Genomic DNA, 23,160 nt, shown 5'->3' with positions numbered 1-23,160 from the left:
TGGTTTAAATGTGTTAATTTTGTTTTTCTTGCATTTCTTTTTTATCAAATAAATATGAAACCTATATAAAACAGTTGGCTTTCAATTTATTGTAAGTCGCTTTGGATAAAAGCGTCTGCTAAATGACATGTAATGTAATAAAACGTTTATGTGGGTGAGAACTAGGTTGGAGCAGCAGTAGCAGGCGTGCCGTGTGACGTGGCACAGGGGGCGGAAGGTCTTGTTTGTGTTTTGGTTCTAAGGGGAAGTTGCGAGAAGAAAGAAAGGAGGAGACGTGACGGGGTTTTTGAAATTATTTTCTTTGTTTCCCCTGCACCGTCTCACAACAGCCTCCCAAGTCCCGCGTGCAGATACCACCGCGGCGGTATTTAAAGTTCAGAACACCGTCTGGCTGCTCTCAGGTACTTGACATGAGGCGACAAGTTGCTGTTTCCAGCTGGCGAGCTGGCTAACGCTAACGTCTGCTAATGTGAGCTAGCGCTGTTGCTAGTCCAGCTAATGTCGTTGTTGTTTAATTACCAGGAGAATGTGGGCCTTTGTCATGTCTCAGCGAGTCCTGCTATGTGTTGAGGTGTTGCCAAAAAGACGTGAATAGCAATGTCCAGCGTGGTAGTCAATACAAACGTCTTACAGTTGACTTTGTAATGTCCAACCACTAGAAGGGTGGAATCAGGTTAGTGGGTGGAATGCTAACAGTGTTATCAAGCTAATGTTAGCTTTTGTTTGTTGTGGTTTTGGCGACTGTAGCGTAGCTGTTAATGATTTCTGACTGATAACGCTATCTTTCAATACAGTCGCTTATTTGATAACATTGCGTATACCGTTTCGTTTGCTGTTCATAAAGCAACTGAGACACTGGTGTTTCTAGACTAACTATGGCGATTGTAGCTAAGCTAACTGTCTAGACTACAAAACAGTTTGGAAAATGGCTTCCCCCTTTCTTAATCCAAATAAATGCTTGGCTACACCTCACATGAGCAGGTGTGTTTGTTGTTCATTATATGTGAGCTGTGCAGTTCTGTAGTGTGCAGCGTTTGTTGACAAGTCTGTTTCAGGAGTCTGTTCTCACTGCTGTTTCTTACTCGTTTCTATGTCGACTCCTAACAAATGTAGATATTGCGACTTTTACATTGTATACACACACGTGTTTATAACCAAATCATTTTCTTCTATTGTCTTTAAAAATGTAGCTCTATGCGAATCACACTCCTTGTGTTGGTATTTCGATGCTTCCATGTGTATATAACCAATATATCACCACGGGGTAGTGTGTATGTATATATATATATATACTATTATATTAAAATTATAACTCTGTTCAGCATTATTACAGGTACACTTGAAGTGTGCATCTGAACAATAATGCTGTTTCTTATGTCGATCTTGGCATAACTGCAGTATTACATTGATTTAAAACACCTGCATGAGGGAGTTGGTGTGCACATTGAGAGACATTGTGGTCAGGAATTTGCTTGCACCGATCATGCTCGGGTCAAATTCCCCCTGCAAACGTCAGATATGTGTTTGTCACTTAGTTGACAACCACCATTTGTTTTATATATTCAGCCGTGTGTTCTATATAAATTAGTAAGCAATGCATGAATGCATGGTATGTAACCATACACGTGGGTGGGCCGAACTCTTGAAATTGCAGGGAGTTTTGACAAGCCTTTCTTTGCTTGTGTCACTGTATGTGGTTTTGGAGGGTTTTCTCCCTCTACTGGATAATGTCAATCACAAAGGCATTGTCGGCAGTATATGCTTGTTTGTGTTTTGTATCTAGAAAAACAATGTCAGAGATGTAAATGAAGGCTTTTCATGCTTGACAGATGAAAGAAAGACCAAATACAAAGTGGGGGAAGAATCATATGTCATTGCACTGTAACATCATAATGTAGTATACTGTGACACACTATACAAATACTAACTAGGTTGGTAGTGTCAGCCAGAAAAGGGACATTAAACCCTTTATATTCGGCTTATCAGAGAGGTCACAGCTTAGGTCTGTATTTTGAAAATAAGCGTAATGTAGTCTGTCTGGCCTCTGTTTTCTTACACGTCCAGTGTGTAACTTCTGTCACCAAAATGCTGCTAGCGTCTGGGAGGACTTGACCTACACCTCAGAGCTTTCTGAATGGATGACTCTAGGTCCGTATCTCAACCATTTGCTTCAATATCTCACAACCTCCCTCATGTTTCAGAGAACCGGGGATAACCTTGACTTTAAGTCCTCTTCCAACATTTGTTTCACCTCACTCATGTTTCAGAGACTCCAGTTTTAATTCCTTCACACAAAGTTCACTGGTGTTTTACTTTACTGTAGCTGTTATGTTTCTGCCTTCTTTCCATCAGTTGTGATGTAAAATGCATCACGCTGTGTCACTACAGACACAAAAACAGCTATACTGAGAAACACAGAGAGCTGTGTGGAGCTGATAGGCTTAATCAGCATTGTATGTCTGAATGTCATTTTTAAGTTACACGCTAAAACTTAAAAGCAGGGATAGGTAACATATGTTTTAATGTAAGTATTGAGCAATAATTCCATAATTAAACTTTCAACATAATGTAAATCAAGTGGTCTAAGAGAGAACTATACTTTTGTAGTTTCTCTAATCTCTGTTTCCAACCAGAAGCCATGATGGGAGACTTCACAAGACAGTTCAGGGAGAAGGTGATCCTATTGACTCTTCGACTGCACACCTTTTGTGGACAGGTTGAAAGGCATGAAAAAGAAAAAGTTTGATTATAACCAACAATGTGTCAATATGGGTAGGGTGTTTCATGGACTGTCTCAGGTCATCTGTTACTTCTTAAACACATTTGTCTGTCTGTGCTCATCCCAGGACAGAAAGCCTTGGTCCCATTTCGTTTAGTAGTTTAACTACCTAAGAATGGAACTTAACAATCACCTAATTTTCTGGGTATCCTTCCAAACTCAGCTTTAAGTAGATATGTCAAGCTACTTCTGTTTCAGTGTTAACGTGTGTGTTATTTCATAATGCTACGATGCAGTCAAATGTCATATGCTTTTTATTGTTCAATTAACCCTTCTCATCTCTTGATTTTTGCAGTAGAATTGCTGCTCCTGAGGTTTAGCATACAGTACACCGAGGGATCTGACTAGGTCATGGCCAATCGGGGAGGAGCTACAAGACCCAATGGACCCAATTCAGGGAACAAAATATGTCAGTTTAAGCTGGTGCTGTTGGGGGAGTCAGCTGTTGGAAAGTCCAGCTTAGTGCTTCGCTTCGTCAAGGGCCAGTTCCATGAATTCCAGGAGAGTACAATAGGAGGTAAGTTTCATATCAACAGACCAGGCTTTTTCTCACTTCTTTGGTAGGTGTATGTAATTATAGCTGATTGATTGATAGGTGAATTTATTACCTCCTATCACACCAGACGGTTTTGTGCAGGTACTGATAATGCACTGCTGACTCATCTATCATCCTTTCCTGTCCTTTCAGCGGCCTTCCTCACGCAAACAGTGTGTCTAGATGACACAACAGTCAAGTTTGAAATATGGGACACTGCAGGTCAGGAGCGTTACCACAGTCTGGCACCCATGTATTACAGAGGAGCACAGGCTGCTATTGTGGTCTATGACATCACAAATGAGGCAAGTTCATCCACCTTTATGCAATTTTCTGAACACATTCTTACTCTGAGTTGTACTTAAAGTAGTTGCTATGCATTCAGTTGACAAGTTAAACACATCGCATAAAGTTTCTTACAAATGGAACTATTTCCTGTGTTTGCAGGAGTCCTTTGCAAGGGCAAAGAACTGGGTAAAGGAGCTGCAGAGACAAGCGAGCCCTAATATAGTCATCGCTCTGTCAGGAAACAAAGCTGATCTTGCCAACAAGAGAGCTGTCGACTTCCAGGTGAGACAAAAAATAACAGTGCCTTGACAGTTATTTATTTGTAATCAAAGAGAATCTAATCATTATTTGTTTTATGTGATAACACTACATGAGAAGTATGTTGAACCTGAAAGCATGCATTTATGAGAATGAATTGAAAATTCATGGCGTTCTATTTCCAGGATGCCCAGTCCTATGCCGATGACAACAGCTTACTGTTCATGGAGACATCAGCTAAGACATCGATGAATGTGAATGAGATATTCATGGCCATTGGTGGGTAACTCTTAACACATAATTCATTGATTTTTTTTCTGAGAATTTGTGGAGTGGCAACCAAGCTAATCATTTCCACTGCTAGTCTGCATTTTTCCACTAAACATTTCTAGCACGTCGTTTTCCATATGCACTAAAGTACCTCCCCAATGTGGGTGGGGTCGTCATAGCGCGGCTGCACAAAACTGCCGTGACATCGTTTGGTACGCAACACACGGGCAAAGCAGTTGTTTTCAGTGTACTGAATCATTAGAATCAGTTCATTAAATAGATTAGTTCAGTACTTCCTGCATGACCAGAGCACAGACTGTTACTAAATACATCTTATTTAACAGACTCCTCCAGATTTAAGAAATGTCCTTTCTAAATGTTGGAGATTAGCGTATGTTTTCAGGATTTTTAAGTCTTTTTAACTGACCTACAGTTTAATTCCTGTGTCGGACGTTACGCTCTCTGCCAATCAGTGCTTGGCAGTCTGTCAGTGTCACATTTTAGTATCAGCTCGCTTGGAACCTCACCTGAGCAGGTACTTAAAAAAAGCACCAGGTATCAGGTACTATCACTGATGGAAAAGCAAAAAAAAACATGAGTTGTGCTAGAACTGTATGGTGGAAGCTGTATCCTTTTTCTTCTGCTCTTGTAGAGTTGTAATTTCTTTGATTGTTGTTTAGTTCATGTTGGGTTATATTGTCTAATTTCAGCAAAGAGATTGCCGAAGAGTGAGCCTCAGGCTGCAGGAGCCAACAGTGGACGGAACCGGGGAGTGGACCTGACGGAAGCGGCCCAGCCAGCCAAGGCTCCATGCTGCAGTAACTAACCTGAAGAATGCCTTCCTTCCAAACAACCTGTATAGCAGTAGCTAATGCGACTGATGCCCTGACTGCCACTGCAGTTCCTAATGCAACATGTTGTGCCCTTTCCCCAATTATCTGATTGGCAAAACAAGAAAAAGTTCCCGCCTTTAATTTTTCAGTAGTGAAGTCAATGCCATGACACTGATCAACATGGCGCTCTGCTTCTTGTCCCACATAATGGTTCTGCTGCTACGTGATAAAGACTCCTAACCGTTTGTCGTTACTTTCTGTCATCTAGCTTCTTACATCAGTTCTTCAAGATTAACGACAGCAGCAGATATTGGTGAACCCTGCTGTTTGACATCTTCTTTCCATCATGTAGATATGAGTTTCATTAAGGGGAAGTGCTCACTTCCCGTTTCTGGAATAGCTTAAGTCTTAACTACAGAAATACTAAAAGGTGTCTTCTGGTTTTTCTGTTTTGTTTCTTGTTTTCCCTTTTTTGCTATAACAATTTCAAAAATGTGGATGCACATATCTACACACTTACATGGCCTAAAATAGACAAACTGTTGTCTGCAGTAGCACATAGACAAATACTACTGGAGAAGAGGAGTGTATTATGTATGCAAGAAAGAGGAAAGAGTGGAAGAAATGCCGAACAGAACCCTAAGTGTCTCTCTTTTGCCACTGGGACCCTTTTATCTGATGGTTTTGAAACAGCTGTGGACTATAGTTGTTTTTAGATTTGATTCACCTCTGCCTCTTTATCTACATCCTTTCCCCACTAAAGTAGCACTAGATTACATTCTCTTCTACCAACTTTAGTCTCTATTATGGGCCTGTGTTTGCTTGTAGCTGTCCCTAGTGGCATTGTGCAATGTTTCACGGTATTTACTCTGTGATTTTAAATGTCCGCAACGACCATTGGAAATCAGCAATCCCCCCTCTGTTACACCCCACTCTAATCACAACAAGAACATGCAGTGTCTTTTCATAAATCTTTTGTAGACCACCCTTCGATGGTTAGACCGGGGACTCTTGGGTTTCGTCCTTTTGGATAATTCAGTAGTTAATTCAGACAACGTTTTCTATTGTGTTTATGTTGCTGCAGCTGGGTTTGCACATCGTAAAAAGCAAAGGTGATGGTAGCGAGCAAGGAGTTGCAATGTGGTTGCTTCATAGTCACCTTTGAATGATGATTATTTTTCATTTTCTCTTGATTAGGAAGTGCTTAAGACACGGTTACGTAAAAAACTGGGCCTGACTGGCTGGTGACAGGTTTCATCTATAGACTCACTCATACCTTAATTTGCCCGTATGTTCATCGTCAAGCACACGTTTGCACATGAACACACGTTTGCGTTGACTTCTTCCTTCTGAACTGTCGAACCAAAACATCACTGTACATAGGCACATGCACACACACAGCCTGTTACACAACCCTCTCACTTATGTTGGCCACATATTTTTTTGTTTTCTTTTCCATAAACCTTTCAGCTGTACATTGTTCAATACAAACACATGGAAACACACACAGTCATACATGTGGTTAGCTCTTTTTACAGATTTGTCTTACTCCGGCCTTGCACTAATGATGCTCATGAATATATCTTGTCATAATTTCAGCCAGTGTGATATATATATATAAATAAATATAAATACATATAAATATATATAAATAATATACTGTAAATAGGGTGTTGCAGTGTAGGTGTTTTTCTCTTTTTTTTGACTTACCAGTGACGGGACTAATGCTTGCTAGGGGGCTGTCTAGATAATCATTAAAAAAAAAAGTGTACAGTTATCAGAAAAAAACAGCTTTGGTTTTGTTGCTGTTCTTTTTTCACACAAATGGTTAAATTATAATCAGTGGTGGTCTTGTATGTAGTGTTATAAAAAAAGAATGAAATTGCATTTATTTACTCATCTGTCTTGTACTTTCTTCTCAAATGATAAAAAAGTAATATCCAAATATGTTGGTTTCTATTTTTTAACACTCACAAATTATTGTTATTATCATATATTATATTTTCTTTTTGTATTAAGCTATGATTTCTTGTCCAGCAAGAACCTGCAGTATCAGAACATGCAGAGGAGTTGGACACAGTACAAAACGGTCTGATGAACCAACTGTCCGCCCCTGAAAAGCATCTTGTGACCATCTCATTGAAAACAGTAAACAGCTCTGTGCTGTAAAAAAGGGTGGTTCATAAATGAATGGATTAACATATCAGGGTTAAGGTTTTTGGGGGTTTTTTTTGTCATAAACACCTAATTAATTACATGCAAGCATTTGACAGTACTGTTCTGTAATGACCAAATAAATACTGAAATAAATTTGATCATTTATTATAATCAGACTGACTGTATGTGTGTGTGCATGGACTGTTGTTGCCAACCTGAAGTTAATAAAGACTTGGATTTAGTTTCATCTTTAACAACTAATTTTAAGAGGTCAGACAGTATTTCTTTAAATTTGTCTTATATTCTTCCAGAGATTGTGCAATTTAGTTTTTTTCAAAAACTTTTACTTGTGATTTATATCTAACATTGTCATGGACATTGAGTAGAAGTTGACATGGACTAACACAATTACTGCCTGTGTTTGATTATTCTCACACTGTATGAAGTCAGGGACCAGCTGAAATGTATAGGACAATTAATATTAGTGTATAATTTACTTTTTATAGCACTAGGGAACATAAGCAGCTGTGTTTGTCCGGCTTTGTGTTACAGAAGTGTCAGTAAAAAATTTGCTTTTAATATAATTTCTACTTGAAACTGGGCTGCAATGGTTTGTCATATTTAAAAAAAAAAAATGGGTTCCTATATAGAAAGTTTGAAGCATTCCATGATGTTGAAGTGCAACATAAATATTCATGTAGTCTAAAAAGAAAGCATTGCTCACTGTTATTTATCTCATGGTCCGTCAGACACTGTGTGACTCCGTATGTGCTTGATTTCCATCTCATTTGACCTTGAAATTTTTTTTTTTTTCACACATTCGTTTGCATTCTGTGACCTCTCTCTCAGTTATGGTCTGTCCCGTCTGAGTCCCCTAGCGGAGGAAAATGAACCTACAGCGAGAAATTGAAAATAAGGATGAGCGCCATGTCTGATCCTCCGCTTGTGGAATAGAGCGGACGGTAGAGCGAATATTTCCCGGGCCACGGGTCCCTGTGGGGGTTCGTTCCTGATAATGGCCGACAGCGCGGGGATCCAGCAAGGTTCGCCGGCCATCGGAGCTGCGGGCTCGGTTCCGGCCGCTCCTGGAGCCGGGGGGACGGAGGGCTCTGGCGCCGCTGGAGGATCTGCACGTATCGCCGTGAAGAAGGCGCAACTCCGCTCCTCTCCTCGGCCGAAGAAACTGGAAAAACTCGGAGTGTATTCATCCTGCAAAGTATGCTGTATTTGCAGACTTGTGAAACACACCGGCGCGAGCGCGTTCTCTGATTAAAGCCCGTGTCCTGTCCTGTGCGCGGCTGCAAGAGTTTGCAAAATGCAAGCGCAGCAAAGGAAGCCATTGCCGCACTTCATTTTTTTTTCATCTTATGCATGCACGAAGCAGTTATTGAAAAGCGACATCAGGACGTTGTTAATGAACAGCGGTGTTGTTGTGTTTTACCACGGGGCCGTGAAGCCGGGGCCTCCAGCTGTGCTCTGTCCGCCGTTTTTACACTGGGACTGTGTTTCTGTCACGGTGGGGGGTTGTGAACGTAAACACTGGCTTGGCTCTGTGTCTTTGGGAGTAACTGAGGCTGCGTGTGTTCAGAGGCTGCAGCTCCACTGTGTGGGTGTGTGCGTGTGCTGCTCTGGTGTTTTCCACGGGGGGGGGGGGGAGATCCACGGTGCCCCGTGCCTCCTGTCAGCGCGCGGTGGTGGAGAATGAGGGTTTGACTGGGTTTATGCAGCGTATGATCCGCGGAGAGAGAGACGGGGTCTTTGTTATGACAGGGTGACAGCTGCTGAAAGGGGGTGGGGGGGGGGGCGGAGTTTGTTGTTGTTGCAGAGCGCATGCGTCGTGCAGCACCTCTAGCGGGTGACAGTCCTGCTCACCCCCACCTCTCACTGACCAGGCCGTCATAACAAGCCTCCATGAACATATAAAAGGCTTTAAAGTTTTCATCGTTGGGACATTTTTAACACATTTATGTATGAATCACACAGTGAAGGAAAGTTAGAAACCAAATTACTCATAACTTTCCACTGGGCCCGATATTAACAACAATTCCTATCATGATAATCTCAATCAAAATTCAGATTCATGATCTAATTGGGATTATTGTAAAAAAAAAAAAAATTTGATTTGTAAATGGGCAGGGAGGAAAACATACTAATATATATATATATATATATGTATGTATATATATTATTATTTTTTTAAGTCAAATATATTTTATGAAATGTTGCAAATAAGGACTCATGTGTTTTAGGGAACAATCAAAGGTGAAATAGAAATCTTAAATAAGCTCATTGTGGATAAGGAGCTTCTGGAGTGAGTGGGAAAAACTATTTCCAAGTCACTCACGTTAAAATACTCAAGAATCGCTGTTATTAAAATGTATCACAAACAAATTATTGTGAGAGCTTTTTATTGCAATGTGCGGCTATATAATATATTGTCCCATCCCTGCTGATTACCTTTTACTGACAGCACAATATAAAACAATTACAGTAAATCATAAGGTAAATCTGTGAGAGATCAACACATCTGCACCTCCTCTAGTCTCTGTTTCCAGGCCTGGGGACATTTAGCCTGGGATGGGTGACTTTGACATATTACGGAGAGAGAGAGTTCAGAGAGAGGAAACTCTTATTGGGTCTGTTATATTACTGCCGCTCTGCACGGGAAGATACTGTAGTTACGCCAGTGTTTGCTATGACTTTCTAGGCTGCAAAGAAGCTGCAAAGAAACCTAAGAGTCCTAAAGAGAGTCAGACAAAGAATGCCAAGCATGTCAATAATGGCAGAGAAAGGTTGCGAGATGTTATATTAGGTCATTTGTCACATATGAAACAAGTGTGTCTGGGGCTCAGGACAGAGAGACACAAACTTGTGGATGGAACTCTGAAACTCTGCCTACTGAAGCTTTTAAAATCTGTTTAACTTGTATTTTGACTCACTGTGACAATTGAATCTAAATCTATGTTGAAAAGATTAAAAATGCTATGTTCTTTTCTTAGGTTGAGGGAGCCTGTAAATGTAATGGCTGGAAAAGTCAGAACCCCCCTCCTACTCCCCCGCGAACCGACCAGCAGTCCAACACAGTCAACCTGCAGGAGCCCTGCCGCAGCTGCTCTCACACTTTAGGTATGTTAGCACGATGAAGAAAGAAACGGGAACATCATTATCATCACGTGAAACGTTTGTGATTTGCTTTACAATTTTATCGCCCAGGTGATCACGTGACCCACCTAGAAAACGTATCAGAGGAAGAAATGAACAGACTTCTGGGCATCGTCCTGGACGTGGAGTATCTCTACACATGCGTTCACAAAGAGGAGGACGCCGACACTAAGCAGGTCTACTTTTCGCTCTTCAAGGTAAGCATCTGCTTTTGCAATCAAAATACCCCAACAATGGATTTTACTACTTGCATTGTGTACAAGCAAATACAGTATATTCAAGCCTCTTTTGTTTATGTTTCAGCTGCTGAGGAAATCCATTCTGCAGATGGGTAAACCAATGTTAGAAGCACAGGAGAGTCCTCCGTTTGAAAAACCCAGCATTGAGCAAGTAATTACACAAAACAAACACTTTGACACAAATAAGTGTTTCACCTTGTCTCTAATTTGTATCTTTCTTTTTTTTTTTTTTTTTATCATGTTTCCCAAAATAGGGGGTGAATAATTTTGTCCAGTACAAATTCAGCCACCTTCCATCGAAGGAACGCCAAACAATCGTGGAGCTGGCAAAGATGTTTCTCAACCAGATCAACTACTGGCAGCTGGAGACGCCCTCACAGAGACGCCTAAGGGTGCCCAATGATGACTTAGCCGGGTACAAAGCAAACTACACAAGGTAGCAAACGCCAACGCATAGCTCATGAACATGCTGCATGGTGTCATTGTCATGTTGAAAGTAAGTTACTTGTGTTCTCTGATGATCACAGGTGGCTCTGCTACTGCAATGTGCCTCAGTTCTGTGACAGTCTCCCCCGGTACGAGACCACTCAGATCTTCGGCCGGACACTGTTACGTTCTGTGTTCACTGTGATGAGGAAGCAGCTGCTCGAGCAGGCAAGACAGGAAAAGGACAAGCTGCCACCTGAGAAACGCACACTCATCCTGACACACTTTCCCAAGTAAGGAAAAACAAACACACTGGAACTCTGAGATCACTCACGGACCAACATACATGCACGTTCATAATATCAAAACCACAGAGTAGTCTCATAAGCACACGTGGCAACCTGTTTAACCTAGTTTTCTTTGGCTCAGGTTCTTGTCGATGCTGGAGGAGGAGGTTTACAGCCACAGCTCGCCGATCTGGAGCCAAGATTTCTTGGCAGGAGCATCAGGGGGACAGATTCCTATTCACACAGGTAGCAAACGCCCTCACAGGCTCCACAGAAACACACATGCATCACTACATTTTTAAACATATGATGGAATATGATGGGTGATGGGTTGTTTTTTTTTACTCTCTTTTGTTCTGCAGTTATCAGTGCGCCCCCTGTGGCCAGACCTTTGTACTACAGCACTAGTCCAGTGTCAGTGGACCCCTCCACCTGTGGCAGCGTCAGTCCAGCCAGGAAAACAGCGTCCGTGTTGGAGTCAAACCCAGGTATGCAAGTTAGACCGACTATTATTATTTAATTGTTTCCATCTGACTGCTTTATTTATGTTTCACAGACATCTCCACGGCAACTAACACATTTTTGTTAGAATTTAACTGAATGTTGCCATTAAAGCTGTTCCTAACACTGACTCTATGATAGTTTTTGTGTCGTCAGCTGATGTCAAATGCTGGTTAGTTTCTTGTTTGCATTTAGACACACTGCTTCACCGCTGATTAGAATATTTCAATGACGGAACTTCCTCTCTCCCTCATTTACTATGTCGTAGTTGGGGAGAAGCGTAAACCCTCCGAGCCCCTTCCACATGAGGAAACCAAGAGACCACGGGTGGTGGGTGACATCCCTATGGACCTCATCAATGAAGTCATGGCAACCATCACTGACCCTGCCGCCATCCCTGAGGTAAATAAAAAAAAAAAACATAAAGAAATAATAGAAACTCACAGATAGACTTTGGTGAGAGATATCATGCTGATATTCAGTTGATGATGGTAGAGAAGATAATGACTTAATTCCTTCCGTTCTGTTCAGACCAATCTGCTGTCAGCTCACTCTGCGCGGGATGAAGCTGCTCGTTTAGAGGAGCGCAGGGGGGTGATTGAATTCCATGTCATTGGTAACTCCCTAAACCAGAAGCCCAATAAGCGGATCTTGATGTGGCTCGTCGGCCTCCAAAATGTCTTCTCCCACCAACTTCCCCGTATGCCCAAGGAGTACATCACGCGGCTGGTCTTTGATCCGTGGGTGGCGTCCCAGTTTGTTATCACTTTTCACAGTTGGAGGTGTAATGGCGGTGACTGAAATTCATCTTTTCACTCACAGGAAGCACAAGACTCTGTCACTGATCAAAGACGGCCGCGTCATCGGAGGGATCTGCTTTCGCATGTTTCCGTCACAGGGTTTCACAGAAATCGTCTTCTGTGCTGTCACGTCCAACGAGCAGGTCAAGGTGAGAGCACTCCTTGTTTCCCAGCGTGGCATTTCATTGCAAGTATATTCTGGTCAGTAGACTGGTCAGTTTTGACCTTTGCCTTTGTGGCTGCAGGGATATGGAACCCACCTGATGAACCACCTGAAGGAATATCACATCAAGCATGAAATCCTCAACTTCCTCACTTATGCTGACGAGTACGCCATTGGCTATTTCAAAAAACAGGTACCATGGTTAATAATATACACAGATTTGTTTGATTATACTTGCTATGGTCACAGGGGTCAGTAATACTTCTTCTTTTTCTAGTTTTTCTAGTGGTCAAAATCCACCTTTAATCCACCATTTCTCTAGTTTGATACGTCTCCTTCTTCCTCTCAGGGTTTCTCAAAGGACATCAAGGTTCCCAAGGCCAAGTATGTGGGCTACATCAAGGACTATGAGGGAGCCACACTCATGGGCTGTGAACTCAACCCCAGTATCCCCTACACAGAGTTCTCTGTTATCATCAAGAAGCAGAAGGAGGTGTGTGGGTGTCTACATTCTAAAATTAAAAAGCTTAACATCTTTTAATCCATACTCTTGACTCTTGTCTCTGTCTCTCTCCTTGTCTCTCAGATCATTAAGAAACTGATCGAGAGGAAGCAGACTCAGATCCGAAAAGTCTATCCTGGACTTTCCTGTTTTAAGGAAGGAGTTCGGCAAATTCCCATAGAATGTATTCCAGGCATACGTATGTTACACTAACAGAGTGCAGCATGTCTCTGTCTTACACTATTTAACTTTTAATGTGACATACATGTCTAACTGTGGTGTCATGTCATTGCCAGGTGAAACTGGATGGAAACCTGTGGGCAAAGGGTAAGTGTGAAATGACTTGGATAAGGTTTTCCCTGTTGGCAAGAAGCAGGATTCCAAATTTAGGACCAGTGGACAGTCACATAATTAAACATCAAATATAAATCAATAACTTGGACAAAACGATGGGGAACTCCTCGCTAACAGCACTTTAATCCTATTATTTGTTTTACACTATTGTTTGCCATTATTGCTTTTATTACCCGTTTTCTCTCTATTGATTTTCCTCCAGGAAGGAACTGAAAGACCCTGATCAACTGTATAACACGCTGAAGACTATCCTCCAACATGTGAAGGTGAGGGCAGAAGAGCAGAGAGTCATGCAGAGAACGTTTAACAAAGTAAACACAACAATTTTCTAACAACGTTTTCTAACTTATGCCACAGAGTCACCAGAACGCCTGGCCTTTCATGGAGCCTGTGAAGAAAACAGAGGCTCCTGGGTACTATCAAGTGATTCGCTTCCCCATGGGTATGTAGTTGCGTGGCCACAGTTACGCAGCAGGGAGGGGACAAGGTTTAAGAAACAAACAATATATCAGGTTTATCAGGTTTAGTAAGGATCAATTTAAGGGAGAATATGGAGTCACACCATGTCATCCACGATGATTATGAACAATGTTCAGTCAGTAAGTAGTATCAGAACAAGAATTAAGTGTGGTTAAGTTTTACCTTTCTGGTATGTGTCGAACTGAACAGTACTGAGTGGAACTGTTCAGTTCGGTATGGTACACATTTTTGGCGTTTCCATTAGGAATAGTGCCAGGAATAACCGGCCCCAAAGATTCCATTTTTGGTACCCTTCCCTTGGGGTGCTACAGTAATGGTATGGTACAGTATGGGTGGAGCCAGAAAAGCATCACTCCCTTGCTACTGTTTATTTCAACGCCCACAGTCTATTCTCACACAAAGCTTGACGTCTTGTTGAGACAAACAGCCACAAACTGAGCAGAAAAGAACCCTACTGCTCTATTGTTGTTCCGTTGTGTTACATGTTGTGTCACGTTCAATGTTGTTGTTCGTTGTCCGTGCACTGGTACAACGTCACGCTACACACCTTGCTGATGTGGCTGCCAGGCACAGCACACACCCTGCCTGCCAAGTGAAGGTACTGTTCTGTGTCAAAATGCAAGCCTGACCCAGGGTTACGTTCCATGATGGAAAAAAGCCAATAATTACCTGACATGCTTGGAATAGGGAGTCAAGAGAGGTGGTGTTCTCCAATGGTTGCAACCTGCATTCCCACCATTAGATGGCAGTCATTTTTACACACTGGACCTTTAAAGAGCCGTACAATTCACATTTCACTAATTCCCAATTTTTCTCCTCACAGACCTCAAGACAATGAGTGAACGCCTAAAGAGCCGGTACTACATGACTCGCAAGTTGTTCATGGCGGACATGCAGCGCATCTTCACCAACTGTCGTGAATACAACCCACCAGAGAGCGAGTACTACAAGTGTGCCAACTTACTTGAGAAGTTCTTCTACACCAAAATCAAAGAAGCAGGCCTCATTGAGAAGTAGGAGAAGAAGACGTTTCTCCTTGACAGAGGATGAGACAGACCTTAAAACTAGTGGTCAAGGCGAGGATATAGTGTGTTGATGATTCCAATGACAGCTGTGTGCAGAGACAAGCCAAGGATAGGACTACTGATTCTGGAGCAGTTAGTTTTCAGGAAGGTGTGAAAGGTCCACACAGGTCTCAGATCAGCACTCTTAATGTTTGATGCATGCAGGCAAAGATCCTGAATCAGTACCATTTACACTGAACAAACGGCCACAACGGAAGGTCTCGCTGCGAGACAACCAGCGAGTCTGTTGCTGAGAAGAAACAAAAAAGCTTGTGTCTTCATATTTCATTAGAAATCCCAGGGTGCCATGGAAAGAGAGGACAGTGGAAGCTGAAATAGGAAAACATACTAAATAGGGCTTATTTTTCGGAAGGGTACGACAGCTGACTGCGGTAAAACTTCATCTCTCTTTTCATATCCGGCCGTTTTAAATGGCGACATCCTCTCAGTTGACTCAGGTAGATTTGTCATGAGCAGCATAGACATCTACTGTGTGTTACATCACTACACTAGTGTTACCTTTACGGACTGTGATTGAGAATAGATTTTCCTGTCTATATAATCTCGTACCTGTGAGTGTGCACGCCATCAATGAGGTCAAAGTTTGTCTGTGATGAGTTCATCCTGCCAAAAGAGGAACACATACTTTAAATTTGTATGGACTTATCATTTTAAAGCACTTATACCCATTGTATATTTTAAATGTGTATATAACATATATTTTATGTTTCAGAACTAAATAATCTTTTTTTAGTAAAAGCCACCAAGGGCAGTTTGTCTATCAAAATGCACTTTTATTTTTCCAAGTATTAGTTAACATAAATTAGAGCATTTGTCTTCTTCAGATTTTGTTTGACATATAAATTACGGCTGTTGACCAAGAGCTAATTTAATTATCTGGAGTTTATTCTTATTTATGTGCTGTAATTTAAAAAGAATTATGCTAAAGACAAGGTTAATTTATTTTCTTATTTTTTCCTGCAGATGGAGATTGAACTTTATACTTTGGAGATAAATGAAAAGATTGTGCAATACTATGTAGTTTTGCTGTTTTGTAAAAAAGGTGTTTGTACTTTTCAAACTTTAGGAAAAATACATTTTGTAGTGTCTGGAAAAAATGACTTCATGCTCTTTGTACAACTGGTTTTAATGACATAGTGTTACCCTATTTTATAGACTGAATAAAAGAGAAGTGGGGTTAATTCTGTGTGTGTTGTTTCAACTTAGTGACATTAAATGTTCTCCCAATACAGTAGGTTGTATTTGTAAAGACAACAGGACAAAGTTGCCCATGTGACTTTTAAATACCTTTCAGATATGGTGCAGTGAATATTTATAATCAAGGTACATCTTGTCAGTTTTTATTACTTCTCCCCACAAAGTCGACATGAAGTATTGTTTTTGGTGGCTGTGTGTGTGTGTACTTCTGCACTTGCTTGCAATATGAGCAACAGAGGCCAACAGAGGCTTGTTAGAATTTAGAATAACCTTTTTAGAATTTTAGAATGGGGTGAAGTCTGCCATCTCTGATTGCCTTTTTTATTTGCATTAGCAAGGGTTATTTAATCTGCAAAAGATGGCGTGACACTAACTTAGTTCCATCTAAAAAAAAAAAAAACATAGTTGAATGTGACTCAGTTTTCTAGCTCACAAGGACAAACAAATTGCTCAATCGAGCATAGGCCTTAACATAGAAGAAAAGTTATTGTCTTTAAAAAATATTTCAGAAAAAATTTCTATAGAAATTGGAATTTATTATACAGCAGTATGAGCTCACGTCATTTCATTATAATAACAGTTAACATGGTTTAAGAGAAATCACAAAACATTCCACTTCAAAAAAATAGCCATTACTTTCTCGTTTATCTAGTGATAAAGCAGAGAAATGACGAAGAGCAGACTAAACACATGTAGAGCATGAACATAGATATGAAAATAAAGTATAAGTTCACAGTCACATTACAAACAATGTCAAAGATATACAACCTTGCAAGCAAAAACATTAAAAGATCACCACAACTCTATCAAAAACTGGCAATGACAGCCAACAGTAAATACAAGGTGACTGCTTTCAGCGACATCCAACAAAGGACTCATTGTACATATCAAACTGCTTTTGGCCAGTGTTAGATTTCCTTGAATTTTGCTCAGACCTCCGGTCAGCCTTCTGTTTGAATATAGGAGAACGGAGGAACTGCAGGTCTGTGAATTTGTCTCCACGCCGAAGTTTCCTGTAAAGGAATTTGATTGTATTTGATTTGTTGAGCATTCACACAGTATAGTACACAATTGAGAACCAATTACAGTAAGAGCAGTACTAGTGTACCAACTTACGCGTTCAGTGAGGGCTCTTTGTAGTCAACCACCATGGTGCAGCGGCGCTTGCGTGCAGGAACAGGAGTGGAACAGCGGGCATCAGAGGGGAACTTGCGATAGGCTGCGGGGGACATATTGGTCACATCACACAGACTCAAGCCCCGCCCTGCTGTCCTTATACCAAGCCCACCTGTAGAAACGTGAAGGATAATGTGATACACAATGAAAGAGAAAAGGGAAACAGGAGTTGTGCGTTTACACCAGTGAGCAGCTAAAGTATAGAGTGCAATAAGGCAAATGCACAGAGAAGTAATAACACTGAAAGGTGAATCTGACCATGCGTCCCAAGTGCACACTTGTGTTTAATGGAGTGCTCATACCTTAGTGGTCAAACTGGGATTCTATTACAACTAACATGTTTGGGAAATGACCAATGACTGTACATTAAGATGGACAGTAAGACCCCTTCCTTGAAGTGAGGCCTAAAAAACCCTGATGAACCCTAGTTTAGCAAAAAGAAACCGACATAAAATTACCCCAAAGATGCATTTCAACTTCTTATTTTTCTGATGCTATAAAAATGGTGTGTGACGTCGCGATTGACTCAACTCTTCTATAATGACTACACAACCCTGGTGCCAAATTATGTCACCAACTATTCAGTTGTTCACTTGACTATAAAAAGAATAAAAAAAACAAATCCTTCTAGTGCAATGCCTACCTTATTTCTGGTGATTCTGTTATCACAAGGTGGCAGCAGCAGCAGCAGCAAGCATTTAGTTAGTGGACTTCATGTGCACTTGCAGAAGTGACCACATTTAGAAGGTTTCTTGAATGCATCTTGAAGCTGCTCCTCTAAGCTCAACATGCTGTAGATCCCACAATGATGAAATTTACCGGGGTCTTTAAATGCATCTTGGTCGCTGCTCCCGTTAGCACTGTGAACCCTGCATTACTTTCAATGCACTCGAGTTTAGAATATTCAAATATTCAACATGTAATACCATTGAATATTCAAATACTGTCTATGCTAGAAATGTCCATCCCTAATGTGTATTGGAAGTTCATTTGTTCATTCATGGTCTACCGATTTATCCTCCACATGAGGGTCGCGGGGTATTGAATTTTCTTCATTTTTTATTCCGTGTGACTTAGTATAACACATCATCCGTCCTCATACACAGTCACAGTAAATGACAAAAATAAACCTACGTTTTTTGCACGTCTTGATCCTCTTGGGCGTTTGGTGGGACAAAAGAGGTGGAGCATCGCTGGGGGAATCTCCAAAGTTGGACAGAACATCGCCTATTCTCATCATCTCAGCTTCAACCAGAGGGCTGACAGGGAGCAAACAGTCCTCCAAATCCTCCCTGTGAGGCTCTGAGAAACCAGGACAAACAAAAATAATCTTAAATTAACATTCTATTATGACGCTGCCAACAACTGTCTGAATACTCTTGATGCAGGTACACTAAGAATACATGACCATGTTTTGCAAGTCTCGAGTGGCATAGAAACCTTAACAGTATAAAACAAATATAACATGTTTCACTCACCTTGGTGATTTTCCTTTCCCATCTCTGTGGGGTTAGGGCTGTTAGAGATATGAGAGTCGGGGTACCGATGGAGAGGAGTTTGATTCTTTTCAGGCTGCATAGCCTGAGGACTTGAATCTTCATTTCTAAATACTATGGAATGCAAAGATACTCATCAGTTATCTAAACATAATTATATCATGCCATTAAGTTAGAAAGCTGCCAAGCCTTAATTCTCACCAGAGATCTCCTGTTTCGGATAGATGTTCTCTTTCTGTCTGATGACTTTGGAGGGCCGGCCTCTACGAGTGGTGATCCCCTTGGTCTGGTCTGGTGAAGTTTGTTTCCTCTTGGTTTTTTGAGGGACGTAAAGACTGTCCTCCGATTCAGAGGACAACGATGACGAGCTGGACTCATTTCTGGAAGCCGTATCTTCAGTAACAGGCTGTCTGCTTCGTGGAGGCTCTTCACTGACAGGGGTGGCCACCTGACTGTCATCTACTTTTGGCTTGAAGGGTGTGACGTGAACCGCCTCTTCACAGTCAAAGTCAAATGTGTCATTAAATCCCAGTGATGTGTTGAGCTTATTGCTCTGTGGTGGAGGTGCTGTTTTGGAACGTGTGGCTGAGCGGTCTCGACTCTTAGAGCGGGCTCTGGGTTTGGGATTTTCCCATGGTTTCTTCATTTGGGCACGCTCAGGTCTGCGGCCACGCTCAGCTTTCCGGGGAGCTGGTTCTGTTTTGGTACGAGGCTGAAGCTGGGCTTGTTTCCTATTGGACTGCTGGGTTTTTTTTGTATTTGGAACAGGTTCAGGGGTAGAATGCTGAAAATCTTCAGTGTCAATGGCATCTGCCATTTCTGGTTCAGATCTTCGCTGCACCTGATTTCGATTTTTATCATCACCATGAATAGGACTTGCTTTTAAAGCCTCCATTCCTGCTATGGTGTCACCCTCACTCAAGGACTGCCTTTTCTGCACACGTTCAGATCTCCTCTTGTTTTTTCTATCAGTGTGCTGACGCCGTACGCCCACAGAAGGTGGCAGAGTGATCTGTTTGTAACATTCAGATTGTCCACTCTTTTCAGAGGACCGAGGCTCTGAAAAAAAGACAAAAAAATGATGATTAGGACAAATAATAATAATAATAATACAAATGGTTGTTACACTGGACATTATACACTACAGCTGTAATATATAATATGAATATCTGGAAAAACTGGCTGTATTTTAATTCAGTGGATTGGTTTTAGAATAAAAAGAACAACTTTGTGTACACAATTCATAGGGCATAAGGCTAGAAAAATGACTGCCTTAAAAATTAAACAAATTAAGTATATATTCAAATCTTGCATACTTTTATTTGTTTCAGTGTCTAACTGAAGTGTAGATTATATTTTAATTCTTAAATAATATATAAAATATATATACATACATATATACATATACACATATATACACACATACATATATATACACATATATATGTATGTGTCTATATATATATATATATATATATATTTATATATATACACACACACACATATATATATATACGTATATATACACACACACATATACACATATATATATATATATATATATATATAAAATATAAAAACATTAAAAACCCACAGCCTCGAGTCATAAATACTTACTGGATAATAAGTTAATAATTATGGCCTTTAATCCCCAATACAGACCTGGAATAAAAGAGCATGTGTTCACATACCTGTCCTGATAGGTGAGTCTTCAAACACATTGGGCTCCTCAACATTTTGTCTGGCAAGTTTTCTCCTGAAAATAAGAGTCAACAGATTCAGTCATACAACTCAGCAATATAACTGAATTTTAATGTGATAAACTTGAATGAGATCAAAAACGTACCCTGTCAGATTAATGTGGTGCTGAGGTTCAACAGGGACCTTTGCAGGTTTAGTCTAAATCAACGCATAAAAATATAGACATGAGTACAGCCCTCAACTCCCACAATGATGAAAAATTAAGTGAATATGGACAGGTTTCCAAGGCTCACCTCTGCAGCCTTTAAAGCTGCCAGTGCTTCCTGTTCCTTAAGCTTCTTCTTGAGCAGAAGCAGGTGAAGGAACAGAGCTTGCTGTTCTCTTTTCAGCTGCAGGATCACTGCATTTCCCTGCCTCACTCTATCCTTCTCAGCTTGCAGGGCTACAGCCAGTTCTTTGTTGTTCAACTGGACACCCTTCAGAATGGTGTGTGTAGTGTTAACCACTGGGATAAAATATAACAAGATCACATGTTTGAAAAACACCATGGAATGTACTGCATTGGATCATAAAATGTCAGCAAAAAAACAAAATAGTGCAGTTCTTCTTAATCTTAAAATAAAGTCCATAATAGTCTGCTAAGAATAAGTGACAGTCCAAAGGCTTACGAGACACGCCGGTGTAGAAAAACACTCATCAGCCACTTTACTTGATTCAACATAAATCACATGGCAGCAGCACAGTGCTGACTTTCATAAACTGCTGATCTACTGAGATGTTCATGCACAAACATCTCTCAGGTTTATAGAGAATTTTTTTGGAAAACAAAAAGCTGTAATTCTCTGAGTGAAAATGTCTTGTTGTTGCCAGCTGTCAGCAGAGAACAGCCAGACATGCTCGAGATAACACAAAACAGCACGGTGAACCTAATAAAGTGACTGGTAGGTGTATTATTATAAAAAATAATAATAACAACAATAATGATGATAGTAATAATGATGATAACAATAATAGAGGATTCTGATATGGCCTTTATTTTAGATTACCATTTGTACTTTTTGAATGTGTGAAAGGAGTGGTTTGAGGCATAAAACGACATGTTCATATAAACACCTGTATGTTCCGAATAAAGTTTGATCTCAATAAATAAACAAAAGGGAAAATAACTGACATGTGTGCATGTTAAGCCCACATTTCCTCACCACTGTTCCTGTTTGTGATTCTGGACCGTCCTTTGCTGGGAGCTGAGGCACTGGCAAGCCGTCTGTTCCTCTTCTCCTTCATCTTCTCCTTGATGTCCTCCAGACTCTGCTGGAAGGACTTCTTCTGGGCCCGCTCCTTCCCCATGGCTTGGGATACTTGTTGAGTTCAAAGTGATGTAACTTGTCCAGTTAATCCAGAGCGAAACACGATTCTGCACCTTCGGCTAACCTGCTAGCTAAGTTAGCATGCTGTCCTACGTTAACGTTAGTAAACGCTACCCCCCGGAGCTACAGTTGGACGTTGTAAATGAAAACAACGTACCTGCATGTATAGTTCACCAAAATGTTGCTGAATAAATTTAACTAATGTGTCATGTGTTTATTTTATAAACAAAATAAGACAAGTAACTCATTTCTTCCAACAACCAGAGAGTAGTCGTTCGAATCTTGAGCCGCGACTGCTGATTGGTCGGAATTGGGCTTGACGTCACTTCCGCCTGGCTGAAGCGAAGAGATCGCAAGATGGCGCTAATGTGCAACACAAAAATGCAGAGCAGCGATAAAAACTGATTGCTCCAGATGTGTCAGACCTCAGAGACCCCAAATAATATGCAAAGACTTCAGAGGTCCACGCCCGTATCATGTATTATAACACAGAAGTGAACAGATAACACTTGACACTTGAAGTATCAATGGATAATCGTAATAATCTCAGTACTACCCAAAGATCATTCTGATAATCATTAGGATGAAGGCATTAATGTAACATTACAGTCAGTTAACAACTGCCATTTAAAACAACAATTAACTCTGCTTTACCTCCAAGGCCCACACTTCTGTAAACATTGGATTAGGTACTCATAATCCTGTTATATTCCTCACTATTTTATAATGCGTTTATTGTTTGTATGAACAAACAAAGTGCAGAAGGGTGTATTGCACCTCTTGTTTAAAACAAATATGTCATTAATATTCCTCAATATTCCCCAAGGGTCGAGCTTATTCAGCCCCTCCAACACAACCAAATTTATAATTGACTGCTGGAGATAAGAGCTTGAGGTGCTCTGAAGTACTCAGCTGCATGAAGATGGAGCTAATATTTGTATTAATATTATAAGCCCAGTGACTGGCAGTGTTTGCACGATATTCCTTGTGGTCTATACGTAAATCTCATGACTCATCCAAACTTTAAGATAACACAGTGCATCAGGAAGCATGTTTATTTGAATGAAAACTGTAGTTGGCATTATGTACCAATAACCAACCTCC

At 40.8% G+C, this 23,160-nt stretch overlaps 3 protein-coding genes across 6 annotated transcripts; 2 read left to right on the top strand and 1 right to left on the bottom strand.

Moving 5' to 3' along the window:
• The first annotated feature begins 218 nt into the window (after positions 1-218).
• On the top strand, positions 219-7,294 carry rab5aa (RAB5A, member RAS oncogene family, a). 3 transcript variants are annotated; one of them, XM_058618802.1, is made up of 7 exons: positions 219-401; positions 2,634-2,674; positions 3,075-3,296; positions 3,468-3,619; positions 3,762-3,884; positions 4,046-4,139; positions 4,841-7,294. In XM_058618802.1, exons 3-7 carry the CDS (start codon positions 3,131-3,133, stop codon positions 4,954-4,956), a joined length of 651 nt encoding a protein of 216 aa, XP_058474785.1. In that variant the 5' UTR covers positions 219-401; positions 2,634-2,674; positions 3,075-3,130; the 3' UTR covers positions 4,957-7,294. The 3 variants fall into 3 exon arrangements, with proteins under 3 accessions (XP_058474785.1, XP_058474784.1, XP_058474783.1); XM_058618801.1 differs by having other exon boundaries at positions 2,634-2,724; XM_058618800.1 differs by lacking the exon at positions 2,634-2,674.
• A 713-nt stretch (positions 7,295-8,007) lies between these two features.
• kat2b (K(lysine) acetyltransferase 2B) lies at positions 8,008-16,300 on the top strand. Its single transcript, XM_058618798.1, has 18 exons — positions 8,008-8,336; positions 10,120-10,246; positions 10,334-10,479; positions 10,586-10,672; positions 10,776-10,957; positions 11,049-11,240; positions 11,377-11,480; positions 11,597-11,722; positions 12,004-12,137; positions 12,267-12,475; positions 12,558-12,684; positions 12,781-12,891; positions 13,048-13,191; positions 13,285-13,399; positions 13,497-13,527; positions 13,757-13,820; positions 13,912-13,996; positions 14,858-16,300. Exons 1-18 carry the CDS (start codon positions 8,136-8,138, stop codon positions 15,049-15,051), a joined length of 2,379 nt encoding a protein of 792 aa, XP_058474781.1. The 5' UTR covers positions 8,008-8,135; the 3' UTR covers positions 15,052-16,300.
• Positions 16,301-16,824: 524 nt separating this feature from the next.
• Positions 16,825-22,351, bottom strand: sgo1 (shugoshin 1). Of its 2 annotated transcripts, none has more exons than XM_058618435.1 (9): positions 21,892-22,351; positions 20,983-21,194; positions 20,835-20,887; positions 20,680-20,744; positions 19,190-20,047; positions 18,971-19,102; positions 18,627-18,794; positions 17,433-17,535; positions 16,825-17,329 (listed from the first exon to the last, which is right to left on the bottom strand). In XM_058618435.1, exons 1-9 carry the CDS (start codon positions 22,034-22,036, stop codon positions 17,170-17,172), a joined length of 1,896 nt encoding a protein of 631 aa, XP_058474418.1. In that variant the 5' UTR covers positions 22,037-22,351; the 3' UTR covers positions 16,825-17,169. The 2 variants fall into 2 exon arrangements, with proteins under 2 accessions (XP_058474418.1, XP_058474417.1); XM_058618434.1 differs by having other exon boundaries at positions 16,826-17,329; positions 17,433-17,604.
• Positions 22,352-23,160: the final 809 nt, after the last annotated feature.

Source organism: Solea solea, chromosome 20, assembly GCF_958295425.1.
Source record: "Solea solea chromosome 20, fSolSol10.1, whole genome shotgun sequence".
Lineage (NCBI taxonomy): Eukaryota > Metazoa > Chordata > Actinopteri > Pleuronectiformes > Soleidae > Solea > Solea solea.
The sequence above is the reverse complement of the archived record's forward strand: the minus strand, read 5'-3'. Positions and strand labels throughout refer to the sequence as shown.

Coding starts and splice junctions, on each gene's coding strand:
- sgo1 (XM_058618434.1), bottom strand. CDS start 22,036: ATGGGGAAGGAGCGGGCCCAGAAGAAGTCCTTCCAGCAGAGTCTGGAG. Junction 20,888..20,982: donor CAGCTTTAAAGGCTGCAGAG/GTGAGCCTTGGA, acceptor GCGTTGATTTAG/ACTAAACCTGCAAAGGTCCC. Junction 20,745..20,834: donor CACCACATTAATCTGACAGG/GTACGTTTTTGA, acceptor TCTTATTTTCAG/GAGAAAACTTGCCAGACAAA.
- rab5aa (XM_058618800.1), top strand. CDS start 3,131: ATGGCCAATCGGGGAGGAGCTACAAGACCCAATGGACCCAATTCAGGG. Junction 3,620..3,761: donor TCTATGACATCACAAATGAG/GCAAGTTCATCC, acceptor CTGTGTTTGCAG/GAGTCCTTTGCAAGGGCAAA. Junction 3,885..4,045: donor AGAGAGCTGTCGACTTCCAG/GTGAGACAAAAA, acceptor TTCTATTTCCAG/GATGCCCAGTCCTATGCCGA.
- kat2b (XM_058618798.1), top strand. CDS start 8,136: ATGGCCGACAGCGCGGGGATCCAGCAAGGTTCGCCGGCCATCGGAGCT. Junction 8,337..10,119: donor GAGTGTATTCATCCTGCAAA/GTATGCTGTATT, acceptor TTCTTTTCTTAG/GTTGAGGGAGCCTGTAAATG. Junction 13,400..13,496: donor AGAATGTATTCCAGGCATAC/GTATGTTACACT, acceptor TGTCATTGCCAG/GTGAAACTGGATGGAAACCT.